The sequence below is a fragment of the Thamnophis sirtalis genome, unplaced genomic scaffold (genome assembly GCF_051295495.1).
Source record: "Thamnophis sirtalis isolate CommonGarterSnake01/CBP01778 unplaced genomic scaffold, rThaSir2_p1.2 scaffold_5, whole genome shotgun sequence".
Lineage (NCBI taxonomy): Eukaryota > Metazoa > Chordata > Lepidosauria > Squamata > Natricidae > Thamnophis > Thamnophis sirtalis.
The window spans coordinates 119,011,919-119,038,351 of record NW_028261385.1 but is presented as its reverse complement, the minus strand read 5'-3'; the positions used below and the strand labels follow the sequence as shown (position 1 = coordinate 119,038,351).

General features: G+C 39.1%; 1 protein-coding gene across 1 annotated transcript; it reads left to right on the top strand.

Annotated features, from left to right (window-relative positions):
• Positions 1-9,356: 9,356 nt before the first annotated feature.
• LOC148045618 (cytochrome P450 2K1-like) lies at positions 9,357-24,399 on the top strand. The gene is made up of 9 exons (XM_087716752.1): positions 9,357-9,643; positions 11,443-11,605; positions 13,401-13,550; positions 14,347-14,507; positions 14,778-14,951; positions 17,880-18,024; positions 20,820-21,004; positions 23,268-23,409; positions 23,599-24,399. Exons 1-9 carry the CDS (start codon positions 9,461-9,463, stop codon positions 23,781-23,783), a joined length of 1,488 nt encoding a protein of 495 aa, XP_087572878.1. The 5' UTR covers positions 9,357-9,460; the 3' UTR covers positions 23,784-24,399.
• The last annotated feature ends 2,034 nt before the right edge of the window (positions 24,400-26,433 follow it).

The following is a 26,433-nucleotide window of genomic DNA, read 5'->3' as shown; positions in this document are numbered from 1 at the left end:
GATTTTAATTTTATTACTATTTCTTTTTGCAATTATATTTCTTTTGAAAAAGGGCAGCCCCTGGATGTCTATGGAAATTCTTAGTCATTCAGGTCATGATTGTCCCAAAGGTGCTTTTTCAAGAGGCAACTGGACTTTCTGGTAAAGTTAACCAGAAAGTTAACAGTTACCTCTTGAAAAAGCACCTTTGGGATGAAAGTTTCTGGAGTAACAGCTCCCACAACGTCCCTCCATGACCCAGGATTACACCCATTTTAGGAAATCTAGACATGATGGATCTGAAGAAGCCTTACAGAACAATGATAGAGGTAAAGCCTGGTGGTTAAGAAGGATGAATATTATGTGCCAAAATTGGTTGGGATGAGACAAAATGTTAGTAACTTGGTCAGGAAAGTTTCATGTGTTCCTTGATGGTTTTTCAATGTCTATGGACATATTTAAAAAGTGAGATTTACCAGATATCTAAATATATTCTTCTTGAGTAGGGGGAGATTATATATATATATCCTGGATGCATTATGCCCAGAAAATCTTATTTGCTAATACGGTATGAACAATTGCATGAACAATTTTATAATTGTTCATGCAGATTTGCAGAGCTGGTTCAAAATCCTAATAAGTCTATGTGGATATATAAATACTGTTAAGCTGATTGACTTTATATATGTGTTCAGAGACACTCTTATATTAAAACAATTTCTGCAGGGAACAACATTCTATAAAAGGTTTGCTTACAGCTCTTTAAAGAAGTAGACTAATTTTCCTGATTTTCAGATTCATTTATAAGAATACATTTTAATTTCTTTCCTTAAGGAATTCCCATGATTGCCTTCATAAATTGCAAGAGGCATAATAGGAATGTTTCTGTGTGATCCTTTCCACAACTGGGCAGAGTCTTTTATGGCTAAAATTCAACTGTACATCTGGCACTAAAAGCTGCAAGACAGCATTGCAAAATGCTGGAATATAATTATATCTCTTGTGCAAAAATAGCAGTGTCGTAATATGCCATAAAGAAAGAAGAAGAAGAAGAAGAAGAAGAAGAAGAAGAAGAAGAAGAAGAAGAAGAAGAAGAAGAAGAAGAAGAAGAGGAGGAGGAGGAGGAGGAGGAGGAGGAGGAGGAGGAGGAGGAGGAGGAGGAGGAGGAGGGGAGGAGGGGGAGAAGAAGAAGAAGAAGAAGAAACATGATCTCAAACTTGCAAAAATTAGATGTGATAGTTTAAATAAAATTCTGCACATGATCCATTATTAATTATTGATCCAAATAGTCTGTGGTTTTTTATCTGCTGAATTCCAGTGGTCAAAAGAATAGGTTCTCATTTTCTACATCAAACTGAGATTCCAGGAAATGGTGGTGCTGACTGGCTATGAGACAGTCAAAGAGGCTCTAGTGAATCAGTCTGAAACATTTGCAGAGAGAGCCTTTTAGAGGAATTTGCAAAGGGCGTTGGTGAGTCATTTTATCTGGATCAGGGTAACAAATATTTCAGATTTGTGATCAGTATTATACAGGACATGAAATTTTCATCTGAAATTTTCCTGGGCAATAACATCAGAGGACTGAGAGAGCTTCTGCCAATCCAAACAGGACAGAGAAACAATATCTGTTGTGTTACTTTGAGTTGATCTGATTACCTACGAATTTCTCCGTATTCTTCTCCTCAATTGAACCTAAAAGTTCAACCGGACGTTCTCCAGCTGGACAGATGAGGGGGCTGTGAGCTCTGAACTCTGACTGACAAACCAATTCCGAGATCCTTTTTGGATCAGAACCCCCCGGGGGGGTTAAGAAGGGGCAGCATTTCATCAGACCCAGAGGGAGGTCCATTGTGGGTCAGAGATTTGTTCTCTGAATCAGAGTTGGGGCAGCAGCATGGCAACTTGGCTGCACAAGAAGCTGGCTTCCAGCCAAAGCAACTGAGCAGGAGTGTGCAGGACGAGATGAAAGCCTGGTAAGAAGATCTAATTAACACACAGTCATAAATCAGAACTTGGAAAAGGCAAAGAACCTTGAGAGTATAAATAATATAGTATATTTATTTATATACTAAATATATAAATTAATGGACAGATCTGGATTTTGGCAAAAAAAAAAGAAAGAAAGAAAGAAAGAAGGGGGGAAATGGAGGGTTGATTCACTAGCCAATAAGAGCCGCTTGATTGAAACAATTCGGGCAGAAAAGGAGAAAGTAGAGAAGTGACAAACCCACTCAAATACAAACTCTACATTTGTTCTGGATTTGGAAAGATTGTGTTTTTTAAAAGAGACTAGGAGGTTGAAATCGAAACCAAAACATATCAAGGAGATTTGCTCCATTCAAATTTCTTCTAACTAACATATCTTAAGCAACTCCAATTAATGAGAGGTGAATGTAATAAAGGAAAAAATCAAGAAAAAAGCACTATTTTTCTCACTGATAACCTAATCTTGCCTGTGTGGCGGATGGAATGTGAAACTTTGAGCAGGAAGATTTAATTAACCAACTGCCATAAATCAGAACTTGTAAAAGCAAGAGGCAAAGAGAAACATACCTGAGTTTGTCTGTATACAAGTTTGTTCCAATTAATGTACTTTGAACAACTATAACCAACGAGAGGTGGAGGTAACAAGGGAAAAATATAATAAAATCTAGAACTGGGAAAAAGAAGGGGTTTTTTTCTTTGTAAAAGATCAAGATGGCTCCCACCTTTCTTCCTCTCCACACAGCTAAACTAGCTAAATTTAAGGTGGACCAGAACTCTGAAATAACTAACTAACTGTATAACTAACTGTAACTTTGGAACTGGACATTATGGAAAAGTGGGAATTTGAAAAACTACGTGAAATTATAAAAAAATATGCATAAATCATTAAAATTATAGAATTTTGAACTCAGAGAAGCAGGAACTGAAGGAAGAACTAAAGGAAGAAGGGGGGATAATGAAGGGGTAGACATGGTGGAAAATAAAAAGCAGACAAAAACACTTCATTGAGTTTGACAGTGGTATAGGGAAAATTGAAAAGTGGGGATGTGTCTCAACAAAAGGAAATAAAAAGCAGACAAAATATCTTACTGAGGTTGATGTTGACAGTGGCATAGGGAAACTGAAGAGGGGGGTTATGTCCCAACAAAGGAAAATACAAAAGATTTCACTGGGTTTGACAGTGGCTTGGGGAAAATAGAAGAAGTCATGGACACGTATAGAACTCCTAAGATGATGAACAAAGTGAGATGTGTACCACTTGTTATTCTATATAGTAGATTAAGGGAGTTGTAATGGACATTGAACAGTAAGGATTGTTATTGAAAGACAATTAAGGGTAACCTAAGCCAAGATATGGAAACTGATAATTTGCACAGCCTGTTCTTAGTCTCCACAGCAAGTGGCTGGTCTGTGTAAGGAAGCATGGGTTGTTTTCTCCCAAAGCCCCATTTAGATCATCTCTTGGCAAGAGGCACCTGGGTATTTTTGTTAGGTTGATTGTTTGTTTTTCATATTTGAACTGCTGACCTCCTATGAGGAAGGACAGTGTACAACAAAAATGTAAGTATAAAACAGCATATAAAAAATTAGGAAATGTAGAATTTAAAAGGAGGCAAGGGAAATTACAATATGTTAAAAATAGTTAAAAGGCAAAAGGAGAGTTCTCAGTTTGCCAACCAACTTTACATATTTGACTGCAATTCTTCTTCATCATAAGCCTCATTTGTTTATCTTTTCTTAGCTGCCAGTTTTAATTAACTTTCAGTTCTTATTAAGCAGTTGCTCAGGGCATATCCACTGGTTTTTCAGTTCTCTTGGAAAGAGATGAATAAATGTTCATCACACATCACATAAAAACAAACTACTTTCCACAACTTTTGTTTGTAATTGTCTATGAATTCTGGAAATAACTTCAAAAGAGGTTTATGCACTATAATGGTGGAAGTTTTGTGATACAAACTTGACTTCTTGTTTTTACCCCTTTATTTCAGATTTTATTTTTGCTCATGGTAAAAACTGGAAAGTGATAATTCACATTATCCACATTAACGGACTATGGAATGGGCAAGAGGACTATTGAAGACAAAACTATTGAGGAGTGCAGTGTCTTGACAAAAACAGTTAAGACTTATGCAGGTGAGTTGTCATTTCCTCCTAATGTTCTACTGGATATTTTTCAGAACAAATGTAGAATGTGAAATAACTTTAACAGATTATTTCAAATGAATACGGAGTGCTTCTCTTCAACAATCTTAAACTCATCAACTTTTTTTCCCTACAAATCTGTCCACTATATACTGAACAGCATCTTTCCTGATTTATTTATTTGTATCATGCTTTTCATATTTTTACAAACAACTCCACTTATAAAATATACCTCCCTCCTCCTATTTTCAGCACAACAGCCTGTGAGATGAGTTGGGCTGAGAAAGGGTGACTGGCTCAAGGTCAGGCAGTTGGCTTTCATGGTTAAGACCGGACTTGAACTCATGGTCTCCTGCTTTCTAGTCTATGTCTAAACCACCAGACCAAATTGGCTCAATATATGTGGTTCATTGCATAGTCAACCAGATGTTGAGACTGGGTTTGGCTTTTTTATCCACCTATTACCGTATATACTCGAGTATAGGCCGACCCGAATATAAGCCGAGGCACCTAATTTTACCACAAAAAACTGGAAAAGTTATTGACTCAAGTGTAAGCCTAGGGTGGAAAATGCAGCAGCTACCGGTAAATTTCAAAAATAAAAATAGATACCAATAATGTTTTTGAATATTTATTTCAAAGAAAAACAGTAAACTAGCGGTGTATTCAATGAAATACTTCACTCACCTCATGATGCTGATGTCCCGCTGTGATGATGATGTCCCGTGCAGCCGCGGGTGCGATGTCCCGCCTCCTATGACACACAGCACAGTGATTCCTATCATTGGATCACTGTACCAGAGGAGGTGGGACATCGCTATGTGGCTGCTTGCCATAACAAGGAGGAGGTGGGACATCGTTGCAGAGCGGCAGGAGGGGGAGGAAGGGGAATCGTAAGACAGCCCTGCATTACATTAGAACGTGAGGAGGGGGGATGGTGCGGTGCGCGCTGCGCGGCAAACTGACACAGAGGGAGGGGAAACTCACAGGGGCACCGGGCCATTCACGAGTGTCACCCAGCGGCATGGCCCCGCCCCTTTTTCTCCTCCATTTCGGGCAAATTTTTCACTGACTCGAGTATAAGCCGAGGCGGCTTTTTTCAGCCCAAAAAGTGGGCTGAAAAACTAGGCTTATACTTGAGTATATACAGTAAGTCATTTCCAAACACCTGGGGTAGGCAGATGTTGATGTTTGTTTGTGCTAGAAGTATTGTCACAGGATATAAGCTGTTCCAATTATAATTTATTATGTCTTACTAATCTAGGTGAAACATTAATATATTTTGCTAGTCCATGTGTCATATGCTAAATAAATGAATAAAAAGCTGCTTGGGTAAAGTTACCTTTTGCAACTGACTAATGGTGAATTTATCAATGCTGATGGTGTTCTAGTGGTGCGCCAATTATTTTGCGATTGCACCCAAGGTACCTACCATTATTGGTACTACTCAGGGGTGGGTTTCAACCGGTTCGCGGCGGTCCCTGCAAACCGGTTGGTCGGCGAACCCGGAAGTAAGTAACTTCCGGGAATGGCGGAGGGCCCGCCCGCCCGCCCGCAGTCCTTACCCGGTTTTGATGAGTTCTGCGCTTCCACACATGCGCAGGACGCATACAGCGCCTGTGCGACCCTCCAGGAGAAGCTGGAGCGTCGCCCAGACGCTAGTACGCATGCGTGCACCGCGCGCGTGCACGAGGACGCCGCCGGCCCCGTTCCAACCGAACTGGTTGGAACGGGGCGAGAAACCCACCCCTGGTACTACTGGTACCTTCGCTTTCTTTTACCATACTCGTTCTTTTCCTATTTGCAGGTCTTTGTATTTTGTTATCTTCTCTAGTTCCTTCTAATCTGCTAACCTCAGGTGCTGCCACATCCACTATGCACACTTTTTTGTCTTTCTTATCAACCATTGTTAAGCCTGGCATGTTGGGCAGCTGGTACTGTCTGTTTGAATTCTAAAGTTGCAGAGCACTTTAGTTCCTTTATTTTCTATTATTTTCTCTATTTTTATGGTCCCCACCAGTTCTTGCTTGCAAGCAAATAGTATTTCTTGAGAATCTTCCAATGCACTGTTGTTGCTTAAGGGCCATTTATGATTATCCACAATGCATCACCACTCTTTAGTGGCCATCTCTATGCAAATGGCCAATAAGCCACTAATTCAGATACTGGGGGTTTTGTTTGAGTAGCAGAACATCTTAGAAAATTTACTTTATGTCAGAGTGATACAAACAAAAAGGAATTACATCTCAGAAAATTGTGTGACAGAAGTAACACATCAAGCAAAAAATGGGGGGAAATTCTATACTTCTTTCTCAGATGATTGGACAAAAATGGAAAATTATCTAAAATTGTGTGAAAATATCAGCTGAATAATTATTCAAGGAGGTAGGTCACTGTTGCTCTTTGGATCCAGTGTACCAATCAATCAATCAATCAATTAATCAGAATAGAGCTGGAGGTCTTCTAGTCCAACCTCCTGCTCAAGCAGGGGATCTGATACCATTTCAAACAACTGGCTGATAATGAAGTACCTACAACTTCTGAAGGCAAGCTGTTCCACTGGTTAATTGTTCTCACTATTAGAAGTTTGTCTTTAATTCCAGGCTGCTTCTCTCCTTGATCAGTTTATATCCATTCTTTCTTGTTCTGCCTTCTGATGCTTTTGAAAATAAGTCCCACCCCCTCTTATTTTGTGGCAGCCCTTCAAGTAGTGATAGCACTACTGGAACAATGCTATCATATTACCCCTAGTCCTTCTTTTCTCTAGACTGGCCATACCCAATTCCTGCAACTGTTTTATATGTTTTTCTTTCCAGGCCCTTAATCATCTTAGTTGCTCTTTGCACTTTTTTCAAAGTCTGAACAACTTTTTTGTAAAAACCAGGGATGGTTTTTACTTACCTTCCCTACCAGTTTGCAAATGTGCACACACACAGGCTCACTTTGTTCGACGCCTCCCCCCAATCCACTCATGCACCCAGCCTTCTGTGCATTCACTTTGTTCAAAAAATGTCCCTAAATAGGATGACATAGAGCCAGGGCAGGTGGGCAAGTCCATCCGCAAACTGGTCCAAACTGGCTGAATACCACCTCTGGTGATGATCAAAACAGGATGCAGTATTCCAGTTATGATCTTACTAAGGATTTATGAAGTGGTACTAATACTTCATGTGATTTTGATTCTATGCCTCTGTTTATACAACCAAGGATTATACAACCAAGATTGCGATGTTTCATTCATTGTGTGTTACCCTCAATGCTTCCTTCATCACATCTGTTAGGCTTCACATTTGAAGACTCTTGAAACGGATTATTTCAAAAGGAACCTTTAATCAAGCAGGATGGAAACCATTAGAGGCAAAGCAGCATCTGAAACCCTTTAGGCAATGCAAGTGGGATTAAACTGATAATGACCCCTCCTCTTTGTCCGAATGCAGATTCTGACCAATACACAAGTGTGAAGATGTTTCCTTAACTCTTCTGCCCTGAAATTTGAATAAAATACACGTTCCCATGGCTATCTCTAGTTAGACATTAAAGTAAGATATCCCACATGGCTACCATAAACATCCCTCCAGAGATGTTGGGACCTTTAATCTCCTGATGACAGGAAACCAGTTGTAAAGTCATAAAACTCAGTTGTTACAGGTACAGCTAGTGATCTAACTCCAAGGCCCCCCTCCTCCCAATTGAATGGCAGTATCACTTTTAGGGATCTGACACTCAGCGGGAAAGCTTGGTTTTCTAAATAATTCAACCCCCAATTTGTTACCTCAATCTGAGTTGGCAGAAGACTCCCTAACATCACCTGGCTACATTCAAATTTTCATTGCAGATAAAAATGAAGCTTCACAAAAAAAAATGCTATGCAGTGGAATCAGAAAGTATTCCAAACTTTACATTTGTGGAGGGGAGCAAATGTGCTCCCCTTTCCATTTGTTTTTATCTGTAAGATGGCTAGAATATATTTTTGATAGACAGACTATTACCTTCAATCAATTAGATTAGCTTTAAAATGAAAATAATGCCTCTTTTAGCAATAGAATAGCACTTAGACTTATCTACCACTTCTTATGCTTTTACAGCCCCCTCTAAGCGATTTACAGAGTCAACATATTCCCCGCAACAATCTGGGTCCTCATTATGCCCACCTCGGAAGGATGGAAGGATGAGTCAACCTTGAACCTGGTGAGATTTGATCTGCGAACTGCTGGCAGACAGTGATCAGCAGAAGTAGACTGCTGTACTGCATTCTATCCCATAGTACTAGAAAAGAAAGTTAGAAATCCAAGTTATTCCTAAGGGGCAGCAAAACCAACCTGTTAGATCGGCAGTATGAAGAAACAGAGGCGTCTGAGGTAACAGTAACCATTTATTGTAACAAGAACGTATAGCAACAGTAACCGTAAGTAGACCGGATAGCCTCCGGAGTTGTGCAGCCTTTTATACTCGGCTGTCAAACTGTTTGACCAATCGCCTCGCGTATGACAGCCCGGCAACCGGCAGGCGCGTCTGATTGGCTGAGACGCGCCTGGCGGCTGCCGAGATCTCATTCATAAGTGTGAGGACTTACGAGGCTATTCAACACAACCCACATAATTGACCCCCATCTAGAATATTTTCTGAGGCTTACTGAAGATATAGATAAGATGGACACAAGGAGTTATATTGCTTCTATGTGCATGCTTGAATAATTTAATTCTCTAGAAGGGCTATTTATGATAATGCACAAGAAACAGCAGAACATCTAAGAAAACCCCATTATATCAGAGTAATCCAGCAAATGAAATTCCATCGCAGAAGACTGTGTGACAGAAGTAATGAATCAAGCAGAAAATAGAAAAAAGTCCCCACTTCCTTCTCAGTTGATTGGGCAGAAATGGGAAATTATCTATAATTGTGTGAAAATACCAGCCGAATAATTACTCAAGGAGATAAGTCATTGTTGCTCTTTGGATCTAGCACATTAATGGACTAAATGATTCCATTTTTTGGTTCCTAATCTGAAATGTTGTTGACAAACAAAAGGATTTCATAATCCAATCTTTAAAAAGTGTTTCAAGTATTGGATTGCTGTGCATTTCAAATAAGCTTAAATCTGTTTTGCAATTAAAAATAAGCACCACCCACACTGTATGGTAAAACAATCAAATGTATATCAAATTTCTAGGGAGGAGTTAGAAAACCAAGTCAAAGTTCAAAGTGATTTATCATAAAGAGGCAGTTTCATGATTCTGTAGAAACAGTAGCTGAGTTTCTGCTTAGTGCAATGTTTTAAAATACATGTTTGTATCATTTCAGTTTACAGATTTCATTCTACTTGTTACATGAAAACGGCTTCTGAAAGGAAATGGCTTGGGTTTTACTTATTTTATTATTAGTAGTATTCATTCTTGCAGTTTTATTCCTTTTCAAAATGGGTACTTTCCAGAAAAACAGCTCCCCAACCCTTCCACCTGGACCCAGGACTATACCCATTTTGGGAAATCTGCACATAATGGATTTCAAGAGGCCTTATAAGACAATGATAAAGGTAAACCTGACGATTAACAACTATGGATGTTCTTTGCCAAAGTGTATTAATGCCGATATAAATGTTTAATGTTTATTTATCAGGTTAAGCAGTTAACTGGAATAAGCTTGATATGTTCCTTGTTGGCTCTAAGGAATCTATGGAAGTCTATAAAAATCACATTAACTTGATGTTTGCATTTGTTATATATACTGGAAGGATTATACAAAAAAATTTGTTAATAGAATGTACATTTTTCTAATTATTTATCTGAAACTTGAACAGGTAGTTAAAATTGCCTATGACTATGTAGAGGAAGGAAAATGTATAAATCTTACATTGACATCTGTATTAATATAATAATCTGTAGGTTAATATATTTTAATAAAATATAATTTTAGTGAAATGCCCATTGTTCAAAAACTTCCAATTTATTTCCTACTCCAGAGAATTTGTCCAAAACAGCTGAATGAAAAAATATAATTTTGAACCTTACTCAAAGGATTTTAATTCCAGTTTAAATATGACAAGGTTCAAAGAATTAAAAGATTGGAAATATCTACCCTCCCCCTGCAAAGGATTTGCAGCCTGCATTAAAATGTTGAAGTTTTTATAAAAGTGTATGAAATATTTGTAAAAAATAAATAACAACTGTCAGTATTTTTAAAATACTGTAAGTGTGTGAGCTTTTGCACTAGATTCCTTCAAATTCTGATATATTATATTGTTTATAAAATCAGTTGAAAGCTGTTGCATTTCTATAGAGGCAGATAAGGTTGTCGCTATTATGCACATTAATATATCACATTTTAGACTGGTAAAATGAGAGAATATGTGATAAATGGTGTCATCACAGAGTGCATTAAAAAAATCCTTTGTCCATTGATAATATCAATTCATTACTGAACATGTAAAGAAGTCTAAAGTTCCCATTTCTACAGCATAAACAGAGACATTTGTAAATAGGATTAGAGGAAAGGAATGTGTAGGAAACATAACGTTTCAAGACAGAAGCAAATATATTGATAAAGTACTCCATGTCTTTTTTAATTAAGTCCCTGTTTTTGTTGTACGCAAGTAGCTAATTCTTCCAAACCATTCTGATTGGGAGAACTCTATCCGATCTGTCTCGTCCTTTAGAATTAAACAAATACGCTAGCAACCTTCAGTATCAAAGAAAGATAGCAGAGAGGGTTCTGCAGTAGCTGAGAAAAATAACATGCCACATCAAGTCCAGCATAAACGATTAATAATGTAGTGATAATGTGATACTTGAAGAGCAACTGTAGCTTGGAAGTCAGACATTCCCTGCTTTTGGAGGTGATGGTGTCAGTCTCTTCCTGTCATCTTAGGAAACATTACAAAGCACTGGAAATTGCTGATTTAGACTCAGGATGGATTTGGGAATAACTGCTTGCATTTTATTTTCTAGGCATTTCTTAAAACTGTTTCATTTTCTTGAGGGGTTAGTGCTTGTGCACTGCTGAGAATTCAATGTGCCATGTTGTGTGTGGTAGATCTAGAATGGTGCTGCATGGAGGGTTAGAAATTAATACATCAGAAATTGTTACCATTAAAAATGTTCTTCCTGCATAGCTAACTTCTTTCCAAAACGTGACCATATTCTGTCATGAGTATCCAACGGACAGTAGTACTTTTCTGCATGTTAAAAAAAATAGTATAATAACTTCTACCACAAAAGAAAGAAAGAAATTACTTCAACCTTGAATTTTTGAGACATGATTTGTAACAGAATTTTCCTTACATGAGACTAATTGTTGATCAGAACTGTCATTCGTTTTTCATCTGCTGAATTCCAGTTGTCAAAAGAATATGGTCCCATTTTCCGTCTTCAAATGGGATGCCAGGAAATGGTGGTGCTGACTGGCTATGAGATGGTCAAAGAGGCTTTGGTGAACCAGGCAAAGGCATTTGCAGAGAGGCCCATTGTCCCCATTTTTGAGGATTATACAAAGGGCTTTGGTAAGTTATTTCATTCTGGATTGTAGTTGACCATCCTTGCAAAAATCTAATCAATATTATGTATATGTGATCCTCATTTAGCAATTGCCTCAGATAGTGGCTATTTGCTAATGTAACGATAATAAATAGTAGGTAATAAGTGGTAGTAAACAGTAGTATAAAAATCCATTTTCAACCAGTGCATGCACCCAAATTTCTTCCACCAAACTAAGAGTAATTCCCAAGATAACTATAACCAGTTGTGTTTGATCTTTGCAGCTCTCCCTCCCTCCATTCTCTCCTTCTCCCTCTCTCACTCCCTGTATGTCTCATGTTTGTTTATCAACCATATCACATAACAACTTGTGGATTACATGTGGAATGTTTCACCTAAAGTTTTCATAGAGGGTAACATCAGAGAACTTGGACAGCTTCTGGAAATCACAATAGATTGACTTGACTTAATCCCTCAGTGCGAACAGAGGCATCCAGAGAACAAAAGACATGGCATTTTTTATTTATTAAATGTAATGGCCACCCAACTTACTACAGGATAACTCCATAAGGAATAATTGTACTAATCCAAGAATCCAATCCTTGAACATATTTGTTTTACTTGTTTGCAAATTTGGGGTACAGGAAATCCTAGTATTGTGCATCCATTATTCTTCATTAGCCCCAAATTATGGTACCTGACAATTTGCACAGCCAAGTCAGTAGTAATTGTTGGAATTAGCCGGTCCACTGTCTAAGGAAGGAAGTGGAGGGGGGAGTGTTCTCCCAGAGTTCCATTTGTATTTCCTCCTATTTCTCCTTGCAAGAGACACCAGATATATTTTTATATGCTGAACTGCAATCCTTACTCATGATAGGCAGCTTAAACTTTAAACTTCACACTTAGGCAACCATGTGATGAGAGCATGAATACTGCATTTGCTGTGCTAGAAGTAAATAAATGCTTTACATACCCCTCAATTTTTATACTCTTCAGACATATGCATTATAATGGTGGAATTTTCCTGGTTCAAATTGATCTTCAACTTGAACTCTTATATCTAATTTTATCTTTGCAGCTCTCTCTCTCCTCCATCCACTCTCCTTCTCCCTCTTTCACTCCCTGTATGTCTCATGTTTGTTTATCAACTATGTCACATAGCAACCTTTTCACAACAACTATTTGCAGTTGGTAAACAAGGATTACATGTAGAATGTTTCACCTGAGGTTTTCATAGAGGGTAACATCAGAGAACTTGGACAGCCTCTGGAAATCACAACAGATTGTACTTGATTTAATCCCTCAGTGTGAACAGAGGCATTTAGAGAAAAAAAGATAATGAATTTTTTTGTGTATTAAATGTAATGGCCACCCATCTTACTACAGGATACCTCTGTAAGGAATAATTGTACTAATCCAAAAGTCCAAACCTTGAACATGTTTGTTTTACTTGTTTTCAAATTTGGGGTGCAGGAAATCCCAGTATCGTGCATTTATGGTTCTTCATTTGCCCCAAATTAGGGTACGAGAATTTGCACAGCCAAATCAGTAGTAGATGTCGGAATTAGCTGGTCCACTCTCGAAGGAAGGCACAGCAATCCTTACTCATCATAGGCAGCTTAAACTTTAAACTTCACACGTAGGCAACTACCTGGTGAGAGCATGAACTCTCATCTGCTATACTAGAAATAAATGCTTTCCATAACCCTCAATTTTTATACTCTTCAGACATATGCATTATAATGGTGGAATTTTCCTGGTTCAAACTGATCTTCGACATGAACTCTTATTTCTAATTTGACCACTTCATTACCTCTCCAGGTGTTATTTTTGCTCATGGTGAGAACTGGAGACAGATGCGGCAATTTTCAATAGCTGCATTGCGGGATTATGGGATGGGTAAGAGGATTGTTGAAGATAAAATCAGTGAAGAGTGCAGTGTCTTGATAAAAACATATGAGGTTTATGAAGGTGAGTTGGTATTCCATCCTACAGATTTACCTGTTATCTTTCAAGGCAATCTATGTATAGAAGTTGTAGAGGAACCTTTTCAGAAAAATATGCCAATAACTTTTATTTATGAGGAATTGTTATACTAAATTAACAATTGAAGTTTACAGAAGGATACATTCTTTTCAATATGAGCACTGCTTTTGAAAATGAAAAAGTGTTGGAATTGGACTTACTTGTTCCTTCAGGCTTTTAGTCAGTGATATTCATGTGTCTATTAGTTCTGTTGACAATTTCAACTTATTCTTATGGCCCAGCATTCTCTGTTTTGGATTACAGGACTCTCTGTTAACTCACTTTTGTAATGATGGGTGGGAAGTTAGGTCCTTAAAACATCTTATTGTAACAATTTAAATTTTTTCAAGGAATACAATCATTTTAAATAAAAGCAGAAACAAATTGTAGATAAAAGTTAGATTCCTCTCAAATGGGAAGAGCTGGGATTGAACACAGGGACTAGAATGCTGCTGCTCCATTTTACCTGTCATCAGAAATGCTTCTCACTCCAAATGATGCTTGTCTCTAGTACTACATTAATGTGTAATTACTTCTGGTTTTTAAAGGATGGATCACAGAATTATTCTTTGACTTTGCTGACAGTAAATTTTAGCTCATAAACCTGTGTTCTCTTGCTATCTTCTATGCAGAGTGTAGTTTCTATGATAAGCAATTTTATCCCCAATCTTAAGGTCATGAAGAACAGGTTTAATTCTGGGATTCTTTCACAATTCTGTTTTAATTTATTGCTCATGACCAGGAAAACCATTTGACCCAGCAAGAATTTTGAAAGCTGCAGCTGCCAATATCATAGTTTCTTTTTTACTTGGCAAGAGATTTGAATATGAAGATGCTACACTGCTAAGACTACTGGAATTAGTTGAAGAAAGTTTACACCTTGTAGGAACCCCTTCGGTGTTGGTAATGTAATCTTTCATATGAAATAAACTTCAACCCTACAGTTTATTAAGGTTTAATTTGTGAGATTTGGTTCTTAATTAATTAGAAAACTTGATTTATCATATATTTAGCACCCACATATTTCATAGTTGTTGATAATGATGATGATTTTGAAGACTATGGAACAAACCTATTTGGATAAAAATGCTTTGAGATGTCTACCATAAAATATATTCATAGTATTCCACTCTGTTAATTTGCTATCTCTCTTATTATTCTGTACTGTTTCAGATATATAATGTGTTTCCCAAGTTGGGATTCCTTTTGGATGGTCCCAAAAAAATAATGAAAAACCGAAAAGAGTTCCATGAGTTCATACAGGCCACATTCCTTGAAAATCTCAAGGAGTTTGATGAAAATAATCAGAGGACATTTATTGATGCATTTCTTGTTCGGCAGAAAAAGGTAATAAAGCATTTCAAGTATGCAAGGAATTGTAGCGGATGTTTTTTCTTTCACATGTTTTAAAAATATTCTGGCTGGTACAACAATACATGAAAATCCTTGCTTTAGAAATGTCCAGGAAAACAGTTCCCTGGAGTGAAAGCAAGGCTTGAGTATAGTTTGGAATTTGTGTAATCTCATTCTCAGGTTCTGTGGGGATATAAACTTGAAACAAAAATAATAAAAATTGATAACCTCCACCAACCAAGATACTATTAAACAGCTAAGGCTGGTTAAAAAAGTGATCATGTTTAAAACTTTATGAAACAACATTCAAGAGCTCCTCCAAGATATAAGATTTTGCATTATTTGACAGCTCCACCTCTTTCTGAATTCTTGAGAGGTGGCTCTCAGCAAGAATTCTTGCAGCATCCTTGATTGCCAACAGTGTTGGCCATCAAGCATTGTGTTATATATTTATTCCTTGCATAACTATTAAAGTTACTACAATGCAATTCTAACTGGAATTTTTCCCTGTAAAAAGCAATACTTTTGTTGTTTTTTTAGCAGTTGAGTGAAGCAGTCACATGTGGGTTTTACTAAACAATCACTTTCTCAATGTCCAATTGTGGTCATTCGTTGAGGATTACCCATAGTACCACGTCTACTGTCTCTCATGGAGGGATAACTCCAGTAGGGAAACGGTCAGGTGGGCCCTTGGGAAGCAACCCTTTTATCTTTATTTATAAACATTGGAATATTAATTATTGTGATATGGGTTGGGATATGTGGTGAATGCTCTTCCTATTGGTCCAGAAACTCATCAGTGCAGGAGAAGAGGAAAGCATTCTCCCTTTTTTTAGAAATTGCAGTCTAAGGAAATCCATGGAAAAGTGAAGATAAGCTCTGAAATCTGAAGTCTTTCTTCTTCGTGTTAGCTAAAATAAAATCAGTCTTCATGAAAGAAAGCATTGACCAAGCATGTATTGAGAAGAATTGACAGAGAGAGGTGGGGAAAGTTAATCACAATTTTTCTCCATACTCATTCCTGGTTCTTCCATTGTCGCCATTCACTGAAAATCAACGTGCAACAGTCACTCAGCCTATGTACTTCCACACACAGCCAAAGCAGAAGGATGTCCTGACTTCATGTATTCTGACATACATTTCTGCAATTTCTGTCTTCATTTAAATCGAGTTCCTTTCCCATTTTCTCTTAAATTCCAAAACAGGAAACATTTTAATTTTTCTTTATTTCAATTCATTTAGTAATTCATGGTCTTTACCATATGTTTCTCATTAACACGAGTTTTAAGAAATGCCTAGAAAATAAAATGCCATAAACAGATGTGTCCATAAACTCTAATATCCATCATCTTTTTGGTCAATCAAGATCTTGGCATAATTCTTTCTGGCAGGATATGAGTGTTAAGGCTCCCTGCTAATCATAGAACACAAAACCTGCCATTCATTTTAGCCAGCATGCCACAAACACAACCAAAGGTCAGTTTTGCTCCATACAGGATCTAAAAATATAATCTCCGATTTAAAGTTTACTTTGCGAGCCACTCCACTATAGTCTGCAACTCAATACAGATAATCCTTGATTTATGACAACAATTCAGCCTGGAATTTCTGTTACTGAGCAATGGTTGTAAAGCACAACCGAATTGCTTAGTGATGGAAATCCCTGTATTGCCAACTGCCATTGTTAACTGAATTGCAAAGGTTGTTAGTAGAGGACTTCTTCACAACTGCCTAGGGCTTCCCACAACCAAACCCAGGGGAGAAACCAACAGGAAGTTGCAATCCCAAGAGTGATTGCTGCCAGATGGGGAGAGACTGAGGGTGTGCGTGGGATTTTGAGGTGCTCAAGGTTGCAAGGGAGGGGGCAGTCGAGGCTTGGGAAGGAGTGTGGTGTTGGGCAGAGAGGCAAGTGGAGAGACTTACCCCAGAAAATCCCTGCTGGCTCCCCCTTATCTTTATGGAGGAAACAGCAAGGAAGATTGCAAAAGGCACACACGTAATCACAGTCACTGAACTACAGTAAGTGCTAGATAGCTGCCAAGCACTCAAAGCAGGATCATGTAATTGTGGGAACTCCAAGAATTAGTTGCAAAGAGGTTGCACAATTTGTTTCCTATCATTTGCTGTTGCAAGGAATGGTCATGAGTTAAAGGCTATTTGTGGGAGGTACATGCATGACATATTCAGGATGCTTATATTTCGCTTTTGTTTGTTTAATAAGGCTTTCTATAAGCAAAAATCTCAAGTCTAGATTTAATCTTGCTCAATAAATTGCTGTAAATATATTGATAGCCTTTCCCCCCTCATTATAAATAATAATCCTTACAAATAAGCAACACACTGTCCTCCAGTTTTTGTGAAATAAAACTCTCACAGTCTTCTGACAAGAGGTGATATTCAGCCAGTTTCCACCAGTTCCCCTGAACCGGTGGCAGACATTTTGCACAGTCTGGTGAATTGGTAACAATGGCCAGCTGGACACACCCCCAAACCAGTCTTCCTGTCACTGGTCACCCTGCCTGCCCAGTCTCCGCTGGTTTGCGCCACCTCTTTGCATACTGGCTCTCAAAGAGGCTGGCGGCTGGCTGCAGGCCACTGAAAAGTCCTCCAGTCAGCGAAAAAGGGTCTGCCGTCACCACCATCTGGTGGTGGAATTCGCATCCCATTGCCTTGCAAGTCCAAGCGGACTTATTATTCTGCTTGGACCTGGTCACTATTAATATATAGTTTGATAGCCCACTGTAGATATTAACCTTAATATTTATTACAGATAAGCAAAACACAGTTCTCCAGTTTTTGTGAACTACAACTCTTGCAATCTCCCGACACTGGAAATTTGGAGGCCACTGTAACATCTGTTCATGTATGTAGATTATAGGCATACATTGAATGTCCTTGATATCTTTTCTTTATACTCTTCAGGAGAATAAGAAGTCAACAAATAGCTATTTCCATAATGATAATCTTATAGGTGTTGTGGATAACCTATTTATTGCTGGCATGGATACAACTTCAAACACTTTGTACTGGACTTTACTCCTAATGATGAAGTATCCAGAGGTTCAGAGTAAGCAGTTTTTATTTGACTGATTTTCAATACAAGTATAAAATTACCTGCCAAATAACATGGGGGATGGGATGTGGTGGCTCAGTAGCTAAGACGCTGAGCTTGTCAATCAGAAAGGTCAGCTGTTCAGTGATTCAAATTCCTATTGCCCCACAATGGAATGAGCTCCTGTTACTTGCCCCAGATTCTGCCAACCCAGCAGTTTGAAAGCATGTAAAAATGCAAGTAGAAAAATAGGAACCACATTTGGTGGGAAGGTAACAGTGTTCCACGTGCCTTCGGTGTTTAGTTATGCTGGCCACATGACCAGGGAGACATCTTCAGACAGCACTGGCTCTTCGACTTTGAAACAGAGACAAGCACCTCCCCCTAGAGTTGGGAACAACTAGCACACATGTGCAAGGGGAACCTTTACCTTTCAGGGATTTCTGGAAGATGTATCAGTCATAGAATGTGTGTTATGCTCCTATCACCTCTCATTACTGCTGAATATTAGCTAAAACTGAAGAGAGCTAAGACTTCAATATCTTCAAAAACGACTTAGATGCGGGAATACAAGGGGAACTTACCAAATTTGCAGATGATACTAAGCTGGCAGGAATAGCCAACACTCTAGAAGATAGGCTCAAGATCCAGATGGATCTTGACAGACTTGAACACTGGGCCCTATCAGTGATGTGTGGTGAAGTTTATGGCTGGTGAGGCAGTCCTCTCCCCCGACACCCCACTGTCTAAAGCACTTTCTCTCTTTCTCCCGCCTGAGCTCTGACAGGTGGGCGAAAGAAAGCGGCAGCCCTCCAGGTCAGGCGGGAGAGCTGGCGGGCTGCCGCTTTCTTTTGCCTGGCTACCACTTTCTTTTGCCCACCTCTGTGTCCGCAGCTGCCGCGGACATAGGGGCAGGCAAAAGAAAGCAGCAGCCCACTGGCCCACCTGAGCTGCCCGTCTCTGGGCAAAAGAAAGTGGCAGCCCGCCAGCAGAGGTGGGTAAAAGACTCGCCTCTGCTGGTGGGCTTCCGTGGACACAGAGAAAGAAAGCTGGTGGGCTGCCCTCCCTGCCTCTCTTACCCCCTTCCCTCTCTTCACATCCCTCTCTTGTTTGTGAAGAAACAAACACACACACACACACACACACACACACACACACAAAGTTGCACCAGGAGGATTAATTTTGAATTCCTCTCTCTCCCTCCAACCCACATACCTTTTCCAGCTGTTTCACAGAAGATTTCAATTCTGCTCTTGCCTGCCATCATGAAAATGTAAAAATGTAAAAGGAAAAAGGCAAGAGCAGCTGAGGTTAGGCTGGGCTAGTTGCTGCCAGAGTCACCAATGGATGACTCTGCTTAACTGTTTAAAAAAGCCTCTAAAAACGCCCTCTACAGGAGGAGGCAAGAGAACCAAGTGCCTCATCTACATAAGGATTTTTTTGGCTTTTAACCCTTGCTTAACTCTGCTTGAGTGATCATAAAGTCAGACTAGATGAGGTACGTGGTTCTCCTGCCTCCTCCTGTAGAGGGCACTTTTTTAGAGGCTTTTTTAAACAGTTAAGCACTAAGCAGAGTCATCCACTGTGACTCTGGCAGCAACTAGCTCAGCCTTTTTCCTTTTACATTTTTTTTTCTTTTCATGATGACAGTGGTGAGGCTCTGCCTCCCCTGCCTCCCCTGACTGCATGTCACTAGGTCCTATCTAACAAAATGAAATTCAATGTAGAGGAAAGTAAAGTCCTACACTTAGGTAAGAAAAATCAAAATATACGCATATAAACTGGGTGAAAGCAGGCTTAATAGCAGTGACTGTGAAAGAGTTCTTGCAATGTTTCTGGACAAGGAGCTAAATATGAGCCAGCAGTGTGCAGTGGCAGCCAATAAGTCAAATCTATCCTAAATTGCATTAACAGAAGGATACAATCAAGATCAAGTGAGGGACTAATACTACTCTATAAACCCTAGTAAGATCAAACCTAGAGTACTGCATCCAGTTTTGGTCACCACACTATAAAAAAGATGTTGACACCCTAGAAAAAGTACAGGGGAGAGAAACCAGGATGATTTCTCATATGACTAAAACATATGAAGAACGGTTACAGGAACTGGGCATGACTAGTCTAGTGAAGAAAAGGACCAGGGGAGACATGACAGCCATCTTCCAATATTTGTGGGGCTGCCACATAGAGAGGAGGGGGTCCAGCTATATTTCAAAGCACCTGAAGGCCAGACAATGAATAGTGGATGGAAACTGACCAAGGAGAGAGAGATTCAACCTAGAAATAAGGAGGAACTTTCTGACAGTGAGAACAATCAACCAATGGAACAGCTTACCTTCGGAAGTCATGGGAGCTTCATCACTTGAGACTTTCAAGAAGAGATTGGTCTACCATTTGTCAGAAATTGTGTAGGCTCTCCTGTTTGATCAGGGGGTTGGACTAGATGACCTATAAGGTTTCTTCCAACTCTGTTTATCTGTAATCAGTTTTTTCTGCTAAGATTTATACATTCCAAGCACAATATTCCCTTAATTGATTTCTTATATCTCAATAATCATTTCATAATCTCTATACCTTAAAATATAAATAATCAATATAAATAAGACTTTTTCTGCACGGGCATAGTCATACAATAAGATATATGGTGAATAAAAGGGAAAAATAGTACCGAAAGAAAAATTACAAGCATAGATCACAAATGATTATCTTCAGATCTGTACTATAAATGTACTTTGTAATTTTTGCATAAACTCCCATTTAAAGCAAAATGGAAATTATGGAATCATCGTGATGTGATTCTACTTTCCCAGGGAAGGTCCAAGAAGAAATCACAAAAGAGATTGGGGTTCGTCAGCCAAGGACAGAAGACCGATTCAAAATGCCTTACACCAATGCTGTAATTCACGAAGTTCAAAGGTTTGCTGATATTGTTCCAACCAATTTGCCCCATGCAACCACCATGGACATAACTTTCAAAGGCTTCTTCATCCCCAAGGTGATTGCTGTGAAATAATCCCATCGTTAATGTTTCAATCTTAATTTATGACCTTAATTGAGCTCAAAATTTCAATCATAAATCATGATGGATATAAAGTGGGTCACCATGTGCCCACTTTATATACCCAATATTATGAACTTTTTTGTGGCACTCATTAAGCAAACATTGGGATCATAAAGTGAACACTGTGGTCATTAAGTGAGCCCTGTATTCACTGTAGCACTTTTTAGCCAGCAACAAAAAGTAAATATTGGTTTCTAGCAAAAACATAAATTGCAGTCATATGATATGGGAGGCTGCAAACAACAATAAATGTGGGCTGATTTCCAAAATATAGCTATGTGATCATACTGACCATACTGGGTAGGAAGTCCAGGACATTGGAACTTCACATCTATTGTTTTTCAGGATCTGTTGTAGGTAGCTGATAATCTATTTGCTTGTTTTTTTCCTTAAACCTTCTTGAACTAGTATTTCTCCATCATTCAATCAGAATTGAAGAAGTTTTGTAGCAAAACAAGAAAGTTCAGTTGCTTTTCAAAAGAAAGCACCTTCGGGACTCTGTCAAAGCAATTAACCTAATCAGGGCAAATTATCATTGCTTTTATTTGATAGAAGAATTTGGCACTGAAAGATTCTTGCAGACAAAAGAATGGAAATTCAAGAGGATATACTCTCTTTCACAAAGACATAAATCCTTTTCAAGATTTCATCTCATATGAATTTCCAAGGGCCAAAAAGATAGATTATGTGGACCTTTTCTATTAATTCAACAGTTAAAACAAAAGCATTTTTTTAGATGGAGACTAATTGAAGCAATACTTCAAAACAAATAGATTGGGGAGTACCATAAAAAACCCCGAAATGAGGCTTTTGGATAAAAAATATGGAGGTGAAGATTGTTACAACAGCAAGGGTATAGCTGGGGGTATTTTGTTCACTACAATTCACAAGAAAAATGCACAGTAGATTAGAAGAAAAATGTTAAAAGGATGAATTACAGAAAACCCCAACAGACTCCATTACCGGTATTTTACATCAAATTAAGTTTTTATAACAACTATCTATGTTCAACTGTGAGAGAAATAGCAACTAAATAAAAATATGTGAAGCAGAAAAATTCTGAGTTTTCTAAAAAGTCAGAAAACTGTTGGTTTATAAAAAGAAAGCAGAAAGAAAACTCTATTAAGGATACAGGATGACAACACAACTTTGATAGATAAGGTTAGCATAAATAAATGCTTTCATGATTTTATTTACACTTACATGAAAGGCAAGAAGAATTATTGGCAAATATTGATGAATACCTAAAGAAATAGGATTTACAAAAACTCACATAAGCTCAGAAACAAATAATGAACAGTCCCATAATAATAACCTTCCAAGCATTGGAGGCTATAAAGAAAATTTAAAAAGTCCAGGCACCAGAGCCAAAAGGACTATGGTATTTCTATCACAATTTATGTTTTGAAGATCAATTCTTATTGCCATTAAAGAATTTGATGAATTTGCCTTATTACCAAAGGAAGAATAAGATTTAACTTCAGATCTTATGGCATTTTATTCATGATGATATATGTGGATTCCTACATAGAGGACAACTAAGGGACAATATAAGAACTGTTTGGATATAACGGAGTATGCCTAATACCAAATAAGAAACAAGTAGCTGTGATCCTTTTGGATGCTGAGAAAGCCTTTGATAATTTGAACTGGGATTTTATCTTCAGAGTTGTGGAAGATATGGCCTTTCGGGATAATTCTCTTGGAGGGATTAAATCTATTTATACATGCCAGAAAGCACATATTACTAGTTTTGATAATACAGGAATACCAGAATAGTACAGAACATCTAATGAAGAAACTGAAGCATTTGGGCATATTAGCTGGTTTTAAAATTAATCAAAAGAAGACAAAGATGTTCACAATAAAATAGAATAAAGGATAAAAAAGGAGAGACTAAGATTAAATATCTAGGGGTCACACTGATCAATAGGAATTGCATGTTGTTTTAGAAAATATATTAAAATATGGAATGATGTTACAAAAGACAGTGAGAGGGAATAAATTACTGTCATTATTGGGTAGACTTTTGATTATTCAGATGAATGTCTTTTTCAGGATGTTATTTTTATTTGAGACTATAATGTTGTTGTCAATTGTTTTACCTTTAAAACAATGGCATAAATTTCATTGTAATAATTTCTACATTAATGTGTTCAATGAAAAATTCTCCTCTTTATATAATTTCAATGTTTAGGGCATGTACATTGTTCCATTGCTGACCTCTGTGCTCCATGATGAATCCCAGTGGGAGAAACCTCATGAATTCTATCCTGAGCATTTTCTTGACTCTGAAGGAAAATTTGTGAAGAGGGATGCATTCATGCCTTTCTCTGCAGGTAACATCACTCTGTATATGTGAAAAGCTGGAAAGAATTTCAGTGGAACAGAATAGTTAGGAAGATTTTTTTTTTAAGATTATAATCATTCCTTTGAGGCAATGCAACTATGGAAAGCCATGTAAAATAATTTAAGAAGCCAAAAAAAAAAAAAAAACAACCCTTTTTGCCATCGATGCTTTCTTCCAGGTCAGAGATTATGTGCTGGTGAGGACCTTGCCAAAATGGAGCTCTTCCTTTTCTTTACCAACCTCCTCCAGAGATTTACCTTCCAGCCGCCTTCAGGAACATCTAAAGATGATCTGGACCTGACTCCTGTTCTTGGACTTACGACCCCTCCCGTGCCTTACAAGACCTGTGCTGTTTTATCCTGATCTGACAGAAAAAAACCTCATAATAAGCTGTTTTCTCAGGTTTTAAATAGCTTTACTATGACAGAAAATCAAAATCTGACAACCTGATGCCATATTACATTATATTCGTTACATTTATTTTATTGGAATTCCACCTGTATTATTTTTGCAAATAAGGAAGTTGTCCTACCTTTATTTTCCCAAAGCTCTTTGGGTTAAGAAGGGAGACTGACAAGCTAGAACTCTCAGTCTCCTGGTGATTAGCCCAAAGTCACACAGCTGGAATTCATTGCTAAAGTTGGACCTGAATTCACAATCTCCTGTTTTCTGGGCTGGTGTCTTAACCACTGGACCAAGCTATCTATTGTTTAGGTTTCACGTGTTGCCCAAAAGATGAATAGCAATAATTTATAGACATATGCAATATTGGTTCTGATAGGGAAGAACAGCGGGAAATCATGAAAAGCAAAGTGCTTTGAATCATTATTACTGATTTTTTCTTTTGGGGCCATTTGTTTCCTTTGGCTTTTACTATTTTCTCTCCTTTCTGTTTCTGTTTAGAAATTTTTGTTTCTTTTACTTTGAGTATTTTAATTAGTTTTTTAAACAGCAATCTCATTTTTTTGTTTTTTTGCAATAGTCCTAATTGTAAATTTATATATTTGCTTTATAACCTATTTGTCATTTCTACTATTTCTTCAACAACCAATAAAATAATATTTTACATCAGCCATGGGGCCTTCAGCAACAGCTCTGTCAGATTCCAACTAATGCATCCATCACAAATTGAATTCTGAGGAAATCAGGGTATGGTGGGGGAGGGGCTCTTCCCAAAATCAATGACACAGTGCGGAATGCAGCATGAACTAACATCTCTTTGCCCAACAGGGCATGCAGAGTACAACTAAAATTGCTCTGTCCATGCGCAGAAGCAAAAAACAAGATGGCAGCTCCTGTGGCGCTGCTGTGAGAGCTGGTTTGGGGTGTGACAGGCCTGGGTTGCTGCTGGTTCCAGCAACCCAGGCCGCCAAGTGACTACTGGTTCGCGAAGACGTCTTAGCCATTAAGCCACAGGCTCTGATCCGTTATCAGCTGAGCCAGGGAGAAAGGTATATATTTAAATTACAACCCCTGGTATGCCGCAATTATGGGAGGAAGCTAACTGCTTCCATTTTCTGTCAATTGGCTCGTCACAAGAATCCATCATGGACTCTTAATGGCTAAGACGTCTATCTAATATGTAATATAGCCCAGGTTCAAATCCCAGTAAGGGTATGGCTAGCTGATGACAGCTAAATAGCTTGAAATAGATCTATACTAGTCTCCCTTTATTTATTTATCAGCACAAATAAAAAAACACAAATATAACAAAGGCAACAGTAAAAATATTGGGTTTCTGTCGTGATGGACTCTTGTGACGAGCCGATTGACAGAGAATGGAAGCAGTTAGCTTCCTCCCATAATTGAGGCGTACCAGGGGTTGTGGCTTTATATATATATATATATATATATATATATATATGTATGTGTGTGTGTGTGTGTGTGTGTGTGTGTGTGTGTGTGTGTGTGTGTGTGTGTGTTGTGTGTTGTGTGTGTATGTGTGTGCCTGTGTGTGCCTGTGTCTATGTGTGTGTCTGTGTGTGCATATGTGTGCGCGTGCGCGCATGTGTCAGTGACGTGCGGTGAGGATTATGGTTGGTGAGGCAAGGGCGCAGCAGCAGCAAGAAGCAACGTCCTGTGTCCAACAGGCCAGGTGTCTTGCATTTATGGCAGACATAAACATGAGACGCCTGTCAGACACAGTGGTGAGAACGTCCCTGCCGCTGCTGCGCTCCGCTGCCTCGCCCCCCCGGCCTTCTCCGACCCCACCGCTATGTACGACAGGCCAGGCGTCTCGCGTTTATGGCGGACATAAATGTGAGATGCCTGGCCTGTTGGACACAGTGGCGAGAATGTCACTGCCACTGCCATGCTCCACCGCCTCGCCCCCCCCTCCTCCGACCCCATCACTGTGTCCGACAGGCCAGGCATCTCGTGTTTATGGCGGACATAAATGTGAGATGCCTGGCCTGTTGGACACAGTGGCGAGAATGTCACTGCCACTGCCACGCTCCACCGCCTCGGCCCCCCCTCCTCCGACCCCATCACTGTGTCCGACAGGCCAGGCATCTCGCGTTTATGGCAGACATAAATGCGAGATGCCTGGCCTGTCAGACACAGCGGCGAGAACATCCCTGCCACTGCTGCGCTCTGCTGCCTCAACCCCCCACCTCCTCTGACCCCAACGCTGTGTCCGACAGGCCAGGCACCTCGCATTTATGTGTGTGTGTGTGTGTGTATGCGTGTGTTTCTTCACAGCAGTGGGGTTAGTGAGGCGGCGGACAAGGTGGCAGAGCGCGGCAGCAGCAGGGACATTCTCGCAGCTGTGTCCAACAGGCCAGGCATCTCGCGTTTATGTCTGCCATAAACACGAGACACCTGGCCTGTTGGACACAGCGGTGGGGAGAGAGGAGGCGGGGGGCGTGGCAGCAGCTGGCAAAGAAAGGGGAGAGGAGGAGGAGGAGGAAAGGGAGAGGGGAGCAGGACAAGGCTCCCAGTGGGGGAGAGAGAGCTGCCCCTCTCTTCTCAAACTCTCTCTCAAATTGAGAGAGAGTTTGTTTGAGTGAAGTGA